General features: G+C 57.0%; 1 protein-coding gene and 1 long non-coding RNA gene across 2 annotated transcripts in view; one reads left to right on the top strand and one right to left on the bottom strand.

Annotated features, from left to right (window-relative positions):
- The window catches only part of GRPEL1 (GrpE like 1, mitochondrial), a 7,135-nt gene extending 6,756 nt beyond the window's left edge, over window positions 1–379 (bottom strand). The window contains exon 1 of the mRNA XM_006736084.3: window positions 230–379. Coding sequence (XP_006736147.1) covers window positions 230–336 — 107 coding nt within the window. The 5' untranslated portion in view covers window positions 337–379. The remainder of the gene's footprint in view (window positions 1–229) is intronic.
- Window positions 380–697: 318 nt separating this feature from the next.
- Window positions 698–5,449, top strand: LOC115941886 (uncharacterized). Its single transcript, XR_014143111.1, has 4 exons — window positions 698–826; window positions 875–1,571; window positions 2,009–2,126; window positions 3,514–5,449. It is a non-coding gene; the product is annotated as an uncharacterized LOC115941886 (long non-coding RNA).
- Window positions 5,450–12,101: the final 6,652 nt, after the last annotated feature.

Consider the following 12,101-nt stretch of genomic DNA (forward strand, 5'->3'; position numbering starts at 1 on the left):
GAGCCCGGGCGCGAGCGCGCGTGGGGCCGGCACGCGGGGTCTGTCAGCCCCGGCCGAGGGGCAGGCCCCGGGCGGGAGGTCCGCGCGCCGCGTCGGCGAACCGCGGGACCCACGACGCCCCTCTCCCAGGCCGGAGCCGCGCAGGGCTCCCGGCGCGGCCTCGGCCCGAGTAGGAGCCGCCCTGAGGATAGCGTCCTTCTTCAGCCACGGGCAGCCGGGCGCCCCTTACCTGAGAGACAGCGCCAAAGCTGGGAGACTGTTCCGCGCCAGCCTCACGCACCGAGCCGCCATGACTGTCGCCGTCGCCGCCGCCGGCACTGCGCACGCACCGGGCATGCGCGGAGGCCGCTGGCCCGCCCCCTCGGGGCGCGTGGCTACTCGCGCAGACTCTGTGCTTCCTTCCCCGCCCAACCACTTCCTTTCAGCCAATCCGTAACCGCTTCTCCTCTGATGGACAGACAGTAGTAACCAATAATTGTGGGCCGCTTCAGAGCACTCTCTCGCCACCCCACCCCCGCGCTTCCCCTCCCGGTGGGCGAGGTCTGAGGCTTCCGGAGCCTCAGAAAGTGAGGAGGTGAAAGGTGAAGGGAACCGTGGGAGGAGACGCTCGCGGGCGGGGCGCGGTCCAGGGTTGAACCAATGGGGAAGGAGCGTGGGGGGCGGGGCCGCCGGAAGTGCGGCGCTCGGCCCGCGAGACTCGCGTCGGACCGACCCTTCGGCGCTTCCGCCGGCCTTCGCTCTGTGAGCGGTTTCGGGGCGCCAGGCGTGCCTTCTGCGGCGGTGCGGGCTCCCCGGACGCCGGGCGCTGTCAGACGCCGTTTGGGGGGCCGGGTCCGCGGCGGGGACGGAGGGGGACTCCGGCGCCGCCCGGGAGCCCTGTTAAAGCGGGTGCCGGAACCCAGGGGCAGATGTGCCCGCGTGGACGCTGGAGGGTGGATGGAGAGACGGGCGGACGCTGGTTGTCTCCGCGCTGTGCTGTCAGCTGCACGTCGCAATAAAACAAAAATCGTGACGATGAGAACAGCACCTAGGAATGCTCTGGGGACACAGCTAGAGCTCAGACATCCAGACGTTTTCGTTGATCTGGCAGAGGCCTTGCTGCTTGGTCACATGCCCTGAAGCCGAGGCGCTGGGAGGGGAGGTGGCGCTTTTCTTAACGCCCCTGGCGGCTGTCCCTCCAGCGAGGGCCGGCTCCTCTCCGGCACTCCTGGCCCGCAGTCCCGTCCGCCAAGAGGGAGGGCTGGAGCCCGTGGTCTCCCCCAAGGGGGAGGGCTGCCTGCAGGTCACATTTGCGAGGACCAAGCCTCTGTTCTCTGCGCGCATTGAAAGTGTTAATAATGTTGGACGAACATCTACACTGTGCCAGAGTCTTGTGACACCTGCCGGGGAGGCAAACAGCCAAATCCAGAATGTAGGCTGTTCTGTGGAAGAATGACCCAGTTTATTAATTAATTAAGGGGCTGGGGGAAAAGAAAGGAAGTAGGACTGTTCGACAATTAAAGCTTAAAAGACATAATTAAATGGTGTGTGGACCTTGTTTGGATCATGATAGGACAAACCAGCTGGACACGGTGAGGGGAAATTTGAATATAAACAGTATTATTAAGGTTTATTGACACTTGTTACGGAGAGAATATGGCCTGGTGGTTAGGTCAAAATGCCCTGATTGTTTAGAGATGCAAACGGAAGTATTTACATTATATTGCCACAGTGTTTGGAATTTGCTTTATAAATACTCATGTAAAAAAAATGAAGATAGGAGAAGCTCAGTGGCAAAATGTTGATAATGGTTAAGGCTGGATGGTGAATACCATCTGAGTTATAACTCCTCTTTTGTATATTTGAAATTTCCTGTACTAAAATGTAACACGATAATGTAATGTTTCTCACTGGCTGTGACGTCGGGCAAGCCACAGTCCTTGATCTGCTCACCTGTAAAACTGGGATCATATTTTTTTAAGATTTTTAGTTTTTTTAATTTTTATTTTATTTTATTTCCTCCGCACAGAGGAAACTAGGTTTCCCAGGCTGAGAGACTTGCCAGGACGAGGGACCTGACGTCTGGCAGCAAATCTCACCGCCACTCGTCCCTAGCACACTGGCTCCAAGCAGGAAGGATGTTCTTGGTAAGAGAATGCCACCAGAAGGAGCCACAGATATTTCTGTTGAAATAATTTTCTGCAAATAAAAGAGAGCACACAAGCGGGGGAAGTGGCAGAGGGAGAGGGAGAAGCAGGCTCTACGCTGAGCAGGGAGCCCAACACCATGCGGGACTGAATCCCAGGACCCTGGTATCATGACCTGAGCCAAAGGGAGATGCTTAACCGACTGAGCCACCCAGGAGCCCAAAAACTGGGATCATATTTATTGTGAAGTTTAAAAAATACTCATTTCCTAACTTCTTTGGGCTCAGAGGGAATCAGATGGGCATCCCAAATAGCTTACAGTGCAGCATGAGGACAATCAATGGAGAGCTATAGCCACTGGGTTCCGAGACAGAGACAAGCACAGGTTGTCACAATGCGATGCCACGCTGGGGACACTGAACTACCACCAGTTGGTCCAGGCTTGCCAGGAAGCCATACCCTGGATCTGTGCCCTACCCCTTGCAATCTCCCTGAACAGGGATCTGCCTGTGCTGCCACCTTGTGGTCACATTGGGAACTGCTCCAAAAGGGAGCTGGGGCGTCACATACCAAGGTGACATTTTGCCACTGCTCTTGGGAGCCTGCTCAGGTAGTTAGTTCCCTGAGATCTTCATCAACTCAGTGCAAGTCCTCTCCTCATGGAGAGGAAGCTGCTTATATGGGAGGACTCCTGGGTCAGCCCACAGAACACACTTTTAGCAAAGGGCTTGGTGGCCCTGGGGGCAGGGATGTGGGAAAAGCAAGCTCAACAGCGCATGGTGCCCCCAAGAAGGAGGGGGTGACGTTTAAGAAGGTGTCCTTAGGTGAAGGTTGTGCAGATGGCTCAACAGCATGTGGACCATGGGTGTGATCCTCATATAACAGCCAAGTGCTGGTGGGTGCTAGGCTCTGGGCAGATGTCCTTTTGGATCAGCACACAATACGGTGATGAAGGGACAGAACCCAGCCAGGTTAGGGGGCTTGTTCAAGGTCACGAAGGCAGAAGAGGGCAGAGCATTTGCATATTTTTCTCAACTAATCTCAACTTGCACAGTCAGAGGTGAAGCCAGAGGCTGCCTCCGTCTATCCAGAGTGTTGGCCACTGCCAGAAACTGCATTATTATTATTATGGTCCCTCAGCATGGACAGGAATCTTCCTCCTTTAATCCAACTCGAAATAAGCCAATTAAAAAAATGGGAGGGGCACCTGGGTGGCTCAGTCGGTTAAATGTCCGACTCTTGATTTCAGCTCAGGTCATGATCTCAGGGTTGTGGGATCGAGCCCTGCATCGGGCTCCTCACTGAGCGTGCTAAGAATCTTAGTCTGCTAAGATTCTTTCCCTCTGCCCTTCCCCTACTTTCTCTCTTCCTCTTCCTCTCTAAAAAGAAAAAGGCATAATAGGTGTGGTAGACACAATTCTGAAGATGGGCCCCAAGATACCCATCCTCTGGTTATCCAGTCCAACACAAGTCCCAACGCTGCTCTGAAGGCACTTTGCAGATGTAACGAAAAGCCCAAGCCAGTTGGCCTTCATGGAGATTATCCGGTAGGCTTGACCTTGGTGGGTGGAGAGGTTCCTCCAGCAGGCGACCCCAGAGAGCCTCAAAGCGTGAGAACAGTGCTGCTTTGGAGATGGAGGGGTCGTGTGGGAGAGAAGGCAGTGTGCGGCCTCTGGGAGCAGAGGGAGGCTCTCAGCTGATGGTCAGCAAGGAAATGAAGATCTCCGACCCACTGTTGCCAGGAGCTGGACGCCACCAGCAACTTGAAGGAGCCCCCTGGGAGCCCAGCCTGCCGGCACCTGCTGTTAGGAGGCCTGGAGGGCACTGAGCCACCGAATAATCCTGTGAGGTGGGCATTACCTCTCTTGGCTTCATTGGATCGTATTTTGGCTCGCAGCACATGGAATGGATTAATCATAAGCCTGGCTCCCTTTTTCATCACCACTGCTCATTCTTGGCCCACTTCTGATTGTTCCTTTGTTTTGGTGGCCGACCCCTCCGCCCCGAGGAAACAAGGATTCCCAGGCTGAGACACTTGCCCGGACAAGGGACCTGACGTCTGGCAGCAGATCTCACCACCACTCGTCCCTAGCACACTGGCTCCAAATGGAAAGGATGTTCTTGGTAGGAAAATGCCACTAGGGCGCCTGGGTGGCTCAGTTGGTTAAGCGACTGCCTTCGGCTCAGGTCATGATCCTGGAGTCCTGGGATCGAGTCCCGCATCGGGCTCCCTGCTCGGCGGGGAGCCTGCTTTTCCCTCTGACCCTCCCCCCTCTCATGTGCTCTCTGTCTCTCTCATTCTCTCTGTCTCAAATAAATAAATAAAAAAAATCTTTAAAAAAAAAAAAAAGAAAATGCCACTAGAAGGGGCCACAGACGTTCCCGTTGGAATAACTTTCTGCAAAAAGAGCCCCATCATTTGCACGGGGAGAAGCGAATGCAACAGAAACTCCCGGCATGTCCCCGAGAACTTTGGAAAGATAGCGGTTAGAACCGGCTGCCCCAGGTGCGGTCAGGGGCCTGCCATGGGCACAGTCTTCTCTTCCCGCAGAGCTGGGGAGAGGGTGGCCTTGGCTTGCCCGAAGGACAGGGCAGGAGGGAGGAGGCAGCAAGCCCCTCAGATCCCGGGGAGAGCGTCTTACAAGGCCTGTGGACATGAGAGAGAATTTGTATCTAAGGCTGATTAAATTGTTCACCACAAGCCCCCTGCGTTTCGAACCCTCCTGTGTGTTGGTCGAATTCATCATCAGCCAGAAAAAAGTCAGAACCATGAAAAGCGCTGTGGGTGAGGATTGGCAGGAGGGATGGTTTCTCATTAGAAAAACAATGGAGATTATTATAGCGGCGTTGGAGGGCGCGAACGGTAGGGTAGCCCGGGCACATCAGCCTTCCCCCACCTTCTGCGGCTGTCGTGCGCGTCCCCGTGAGGAAGCTGAGTGCCTGGGCTTTGTCTCCCCTTGGCTCTGCGCTTGGATTGGTCATGAGCCCAGGACCGGAGCCAGAAGCATCTTGAGGTGACGGCAGTGACCCTGCGGGACCACAGGGGTCAAGTGGGTCTCTCCCCTGAATAATGAGGCTAAGGACACTCGCGCTATCGTGCGGAGCATGTGGCTTTGCCGCACATCCCCCAGACGATGACCTGTCACAGGGACAGTGACTGCCACCAGTAACAGTGTTCGGGAAAGCGGTGTCGCGTTGGTGATGGATGAGGTGTGTGGTGCCTTCTCAGGAGCGGTGCTCAAGGGCGCAGGGGCTCGGGGGAGCCGTGTCTGAAGCTGGGGCGTGCAAGAGCCTCCTCTGTCCCTTCCCCTGCTGCTGGCAGCGGGGGCGGCTGTCAGGGAACACTTGTGCTGATGCAGGGCCCACACGGGACAGCCACGGACGCGGCGGGTGCACCTGCCCTGCTCTCATGCCTGAGCCCTCCTGGGGTCAGGGAACCAAACAGCTGTCCCTGAAGCCAGAGACACTAACCTCCCCCCCCCGCCGCGTGCAAACGTCTAGGGGTGAGCAGTCCACGGCTCCCAGGGTGGCTCCGGGGCCCAAGGTTATCAGGGGTCCAGACTCCTTCCCACTTGCTGCTCTCTGCCCTCCCCCAGGTGTGGCTCTCGCCCTCACGATGTGGATGGAGCTCCGGCCGTCACAGCAGCATCCCCAACAGCAGACCCGCAGAGTTGGGGGCAGGGAAAGGCCACACTGTAGCGATCTCTCAGGGAAGTTCTGTGCAGGGGGGCTGTGAGCTGGGGAGCGGGGTGCTGTGGGCCCAGCCTGCCAGCTTGCCCCTTCACATTCTGTCCCGCCCTGGCCTCCCCCTGCATTCACCGATTGGACTGCTTTTTCCCTGAGGTGTGAAAACTTAGAAAGCACCTTCTCCAAAGGGAGTTTCCAAAACTGAAGATGTTCCTTCCAGAAACAAAGCCAGTGACCTGAGGCCACAGGAAAGCAAACTGGAGCTGGGCCAGGGCCTGCGACCCCAGGAGGAGCCCTGCTGCGCCCCCTGCCGGGGGAACCCAGCCTCCTGCCGGCCCGCGCATCTGCCCACAGCCTGAGCCGCAAACAGCAGGGGAGCAGCCCCACTTGGTGCTACAGGTGGCCGGCGCTGAGCCCGGTTTCTGGAACAAGCAGCATCGGGGTAGGAAGCAAACACACTTCAGTCCAGAACCTGCTTCTTAGAAAAATCGGGTTGCAGAACATGCACAACATTTTAAAGAGGGTTTTCAGGATGACTCCCCGCTGCTGGGGCTGGTGATGGCTGGGGGAAGGGAACTTTTTGCCTGTCTTCTATCAGGCTGGCGGATGCTGAGGACCCACTGTGTGCCAGAGGCTCTTCCAGAGTGTCGCAGAGCTCCCTTTACGCATTGAATCTTGCAGCCACTGTGGGGCGGGGGGCGGGGAGGTTGTTGTTTTGTGATTGTTTTGCTTTTTCTGTTTGTCTGCGCTCACTGGCCTAAGTTTGATGTTCTTCCTGGGACAGGCTGGGCCCCCACCACCCCCAGCCTGCGGCTCTGCCCATCACCTGGCCTCTTACGGAATCCCATCCTTCGGCAGAAGTGACAGGCCCAGAGACAGGGGATGCGACCCAGGCAGGGCCAATCAGATCCTTCCCTGGACATGCTGTGTGGAAGCTGGGGGAGCAGGTCTCTCCCGCCAGGGTCCCCCCGCGGGGAGACGGGCTTCTGGAGCCCTGCGCCCCTGCCCACCGCGCCCCACGGGGTGGACCAGCAGAAGCACGCGGGGAGGGGAGGCTGGAGACACAGATCCCCGTCCCAGAGCCTGAATCCTGCCCCGGAAGCCCTTTCTTCACTCCCGAGGCCCGTCAGCACCCGTCCCTGCGTGGGGAGCCAAGTTCCGATTGACTCATTTGCCTGCGGGGCTTTGCGTCGGTCTTCCGTCACTTACCCCTAAGGCTGTCAGCACAGTGTCCCTGCACCGTCACTGTGACCCCCGTGGACAGAGGAGGGTGCTGCGGGGAGTCCAGGTCCCACCCTTGTGCGCTGTGGACCGCACGCGCTTTCCAGCACCCGCTCTTCCCTCTCTCAGCAAGTCCATCGCGGCCCCCCGCACTGTGGCTGTTTCTCCGTAACCTCCATGAGGAATGCGGGGCCCAAGCTTAAGTCAGAGCTGTGTGTGCGCTCGTGTGCGCTCCAGCTCCGGAACCTCAGTCCCGTGTTACTTCATTCTCAGATCCAAGGGACATCTGACCCGCGCTGTGATGTTTGCTGCCGCTGTCACTGCAGGGCCCTTTCCCCAGCACGCTCCTGCTGGGCTTTGCTTCCAGCTGGGTCCGCCGGCTCAGGCGGTGCGAGCGGGTCCTACCGTCCGTCTAACCTTGAGACTGTGGGCTGCTGTGTGGAAACCCCCAGGCCGCCCCCAACCGCGACAGCGTCGCTTGCGAGCATCAGGGGCTCCGTTCCCTCACCTCCCCGGCGGCTCGGGGGAGAGTGAGTGAGGCCGTGCAGGTAAGCCCAGGATGCAGACACCAGGCCTCGGCCATCCCCCCCCCCCCCCACAGAGAGCTGCTGAGTTTCCCCAAGTTTACCTCTAGAAATCCATGGCCGAATGTTTTGGGTTCTACCAACTTATTAGACAATCAGGTAAGATCCAAGTGCATAGTCCTACAGACTTCTGAAAATCAAACGTATCTGGGATGAGAAATGGCACCCCTGGGTATTCCCCCAAGGGAATCGCGAGCGGGAACTGAGACATTTGTACCCTCATGTCCATGACAGCACTGTTCCCAGGAGCAGAGAGGTCGGAAGCGGCCCCCAGGCCCTCGGAGGGAGGGTGGACAGCCAGTCTGTGGTACTTTGTTCCATCCCTAGGAAACTCAGACGGGTGGCTTAAAACGACAGAAATGATTTCTTGCTGCTACGTCTGTGTTCAAATTGCCCTCTTCCTTGAAGGGCACCTGTCATATCGGAGGAGAGCCCCCTCTACTCCATTATGGCCTCAGCTTAACTAATTCCATCTGCAAAGACGTCATTCCCAAAAAGGTCACAGTGACAGGCACTGGGGTTTAGGACTTCAACACATCTTTCGAGGGGATACCATTTAACCCATAACAGTCTGCCCTCTGGCTCCCTAAATTCATGCCCTTCCCATATGCAAAGTACATTCACATTAGCCCGATAGGCCCCCAAAGTCTTAACCAGTCCAGCATCGAAATGCCGTCAGGTCGGACTCAGATCTTGACTCCTCTCTGTGTCTGAGGCCCGCGCGGGGGACACGCTCGGGGAACGTTGGGTGGAGAATCCAGATCCAGGAGCCACTCCCGTGCCACTCTGCTCTGGTGCAAAATCCCAACAGCCGCCACCAAGCATTCTCGGGCTTGCTCAGCGCTCACTGCCCACCTCGGGGGCTGCCCTCGGGATCCCACGGGGCGCCGATCCGACGGAACCCCTGAGGCTGGAGGGAAACCCAAGACAGAGACTGGTGATCGGAATAAAATGTAATACCTGGCTTCCATCAAGATGCTTAGCACACTCTTTTGTGATTGCTTACCTAAAGCAACCCGAAAAACTGCATGAGACTGCATTTTTGTAAAACAACGTGAAACTGTTTCTACTGACTTTTTGTTTGCTCTTGTGGAGACTTCACGTCTCTCCTCCAGGACAATGTGGTCTTTTGTCTTCTCAGAGCTCATGGAGCTGTATCTTCCGGCTGGGCCTCCCCCTCTTCTCTCCCCCGATGGCTGGGCTCACTGGGGTCCTTCCCCCTGCTCGCCTGCAAGGGTGGCCCCACATCTCTTCTCCTTTATCATGTGCTGTGAATGCCAATGCAAGGCCAGGCCACTGTCTTTGGGGAACAACTGAGGGAATGGGCTGTTCAAGTGCAGGCGGCCATCTGGGAGGGTGGGAAGGGAGGGAACACAGAGAGAAGGTTCTGGAAGGAAGAGCATGTGATGCATGCAGGGCGGTTGTTGGGGAAGCCAGTGAGAAGACAGGCTGGGCGGGGTGGATGTCTATTTCTGCCTCTGCAGGATGTGCTCTCCAAAGGGGCGAAGGTCTCGGTGGAAGGAGGCAGTGCCACTGGTCTCCAGGGTGACACTCTCTTGTCTCTCCAGGACTCAGTTTCCCCATCTGTGAAACGGGACGAGGAGAACCCACCGAGACGTCACACAGTTGTGGTTCATGCATTCGGTCATGTGCTGAGCCATTCCAGGGGCCGGGTGGGTATCGGACGCAGGGGCGCTGCAGGGTAGTAGGAGGGACGTAAGGCTCTCAGTCTATGGTAGATAGCTGTAGTTATCGGTCGACGTTGTGCCTTTCAAGTCAAGCTTGCATCATGAACCAGAGCCTGTGGGTAGAAGGGAGGGATTTGGGACCAACATAAATAACGTGATCACCATAGGTAGTGAGCTTGCTGTCAGTGGAGGAAATCAGGCAGCTGCTGGCTGCCCTCGCAATTACAATCCAAGGTGATGTGGCATGTGGTGAGGACCTGGAGGAAAGGCCCAGCGAGTGAGGGCAAAGTGACAAAGGGGTCACCTGGATCGGATTTTAATTCTACCCCCAAAGTAATGGGGATCTGGAAAGCCACTTGGGCAGAACTTCCAAATCATCAGGATGGGGGGTAGGTTTTGCGGGGGTGGGGGTTGGGGAGGGCCTGCAGGGCCCCCTGGAGGGAGAGGAGGCTGCCTTCCGGCTGGGGGAAGGGAGCCCTGGTGGCCTGGTGAGGCCTCCTTGGTGGTGGGAGAGGGTGACAGCCCCTGAGACAGTGTTCCCAGAGGGAAGGACAAACTGTGTTCCACTGGACTGTGGGGTCCTTGAAAACAGGCATGGGGTCTTTTATTTTCGTTTCTGTATCCCCAGCACCCAGCAAGGAGAGGGCTGGGCCCACATGAGGTCTTTGGAAACTGTGGCGGGGTGGCCGACTGCCTCGGGATGCACGGTGTTTTGTGATAGAATCAGAGCTAGAACCTTGTGATGGTCAATTTTCTGGTTCAGTGTGGCTGGGCTCAGGGATGCCGCAGAGCTGGTGGAACATTCTTTCTGGGTGTGTCTGGAAGAGAGGAGCGTTGCAAGCAGGTGTGCGGTCCCCAGTGTGGGGGGCCCCACCCCGTCCACTGAGGGCAGGAACAGAACACACAGGTGTGGAAGGGCGAATTTGCTCTCTCTGCTTGAGCTGAGACGTCTGTCCCGTGCCCTGGCTGCGTGCACAAATCTCCAGGGTGTGCAAATCCTCAGGGACAGCTGCAGGTGGAAAGCGCTGTGCGGGATAGAGCTGTGGGCAGGGAGTCAGGACCTGCGTTCCCAGCTGGCCCTGTCCCTGACTCAGTGTGTGACAAGGACAGCATCTATTTTGGGGCACCTGGGTGGCTCATATGGTTAAGCGTCTGCCTTCGGCTCAGGTCATGGTCCCAGGGTCCTGGGATCGAGCCCCGCATTGGGCTCCCTGCTCAGCTGGGGGCCTGCTTCTCCCCCTTCCTTTGCTTCTCCCCCTGCTTTTTTTCTCTCTGTATCTCTGTGTCTCGAATGAATAAATAAAAAAATCTTTAAAAAAAAAAAAAAAAAGAACAGCGTCTATTTCTCTCTGGTCCTCAGTTTCCCGGGCTCTAAAACACAGCCCTGGCTTACATGGTGGCTGGAGCCCACTGTCACTCCTGACAACGCATGAGTCCCAGGCACGGTGGGGAAGAGAGCTCATGGGGGAGGTCTGCTAGCAAGGACCCCACATTGTTTTCTGGGCCCCCTGGCGAAGGCCTGCCCATGCTGGGGAGGCTCAGGGCTCAGAGTGTGGAGACCCACCGGCCAGCAGATAGAAGCCACATTCTCCAAAATCAGCTTCCCCTGCAATGAAGGGAATATTCTGGTTTCCCATCTGCCAAGTGGTTTTCCTGATTTCTTGTTCAGGACAGAGAGGAGCCATTGGCCAGGCCCCCGCAAACGTCTGATCACGTAATTCCTCTTCTCTGTCTCCGGGTGGCTCCCTGCTGCTGCCAGGATGAAGCGCACATGCTCAGAAGGCTGGCCCCAGGGACCTCTGCCCTTAGTTCCCCAGCCCCCATCAGCAAACTCAGCATCTTGCAGACCCTCTGTTCTCTAGAGTCTCGGCCTGGAACATTCCTTCCTCTCCTTCTGAATTCCCTGCCCCCAAGTCCTTTTGCCTGGCTAATAGCTATCTTTTGACTCAGGTCCTAACCTGACTGTCACCTCCTCCAGGAAGCTTTCCTGGATTGCCCAAGCTACTTTATCCTTCCTCCATCGGGGCCCTGGTCACACTGGGAGGTCTTTGCTCTTGTCTGGGCTGAGGATGAGGGCTGGGCTTGACTCCTCTCGGGGCTGTTGAGCAGGACAGAATGACCAGAGCTAGCAGCCACCCTGGGACGTCTGAAGGCACTGTTTGCCCCCCTCCATCCTTCCCCCATCACTGTTCCCTCCTCGTCCCTTCCTTCCTCACTGGGTTCCTTTTGTCCTCCACTCCTGGATTCCCTCACGCCCTGGGATAGGGATAGCACTGCAAGGAGGCCTCCTTCTGAGCTCCTGACACCCCCTCCTGGAGCCCAGCCTTCTCTGTGGGCCACCCCCGCCTTCAGTTCCCTGTGTCAGTCTTGATTTACTGGACATGTCGGGCCTGCTTGCCAGGTGTCTGGCCCCGTCTGGAAGTAAGCGTTTGCTTCCAGGTGATAAACGGGGCTCACCGGGGCTGGGCCCTCAGCCAGCACCCTGGGCCAGTCCCCCGCCGCCCTGCTCTTTTCCCCGACTCCGCTGAGTTCAGCCAAGAGAGATGACCGAAGTAAGTTGTCCCCAGTTTTTCTTTGTTCGTTCCTGGAAATATCTTGCACACACTATTTGTGTTTTGAAAAAATCAATGCAACAAATGGCGTTCAATACGCTCCATCGCTGGGAAGGATGGAATCGTTTCTGTCCCTGCATTTCTATTCCTGCCCATAGGGAAGGCATCTTGGCAGATAGATCCCCGCAGGAGAATGCTGGAGGTGTTTGGAATTTGTCTTCACAAAGCTGGGGAGGAGCAGGA

This window comes from Leptonychotes weddellii, chromosome 2 (assembly GCF_054177405.1).
Source record: "Leptonychotes weddellii isolate Sample4059 chromosome 2, ASM5417740v2, whole genome shotgun sequence".
Lineage (NCBI taxonomy): Eukaryota > Metazoa > Chordata > Mammalia > Carnivora > Phocidae > Leptonychotes > Leptonychotes weddellii.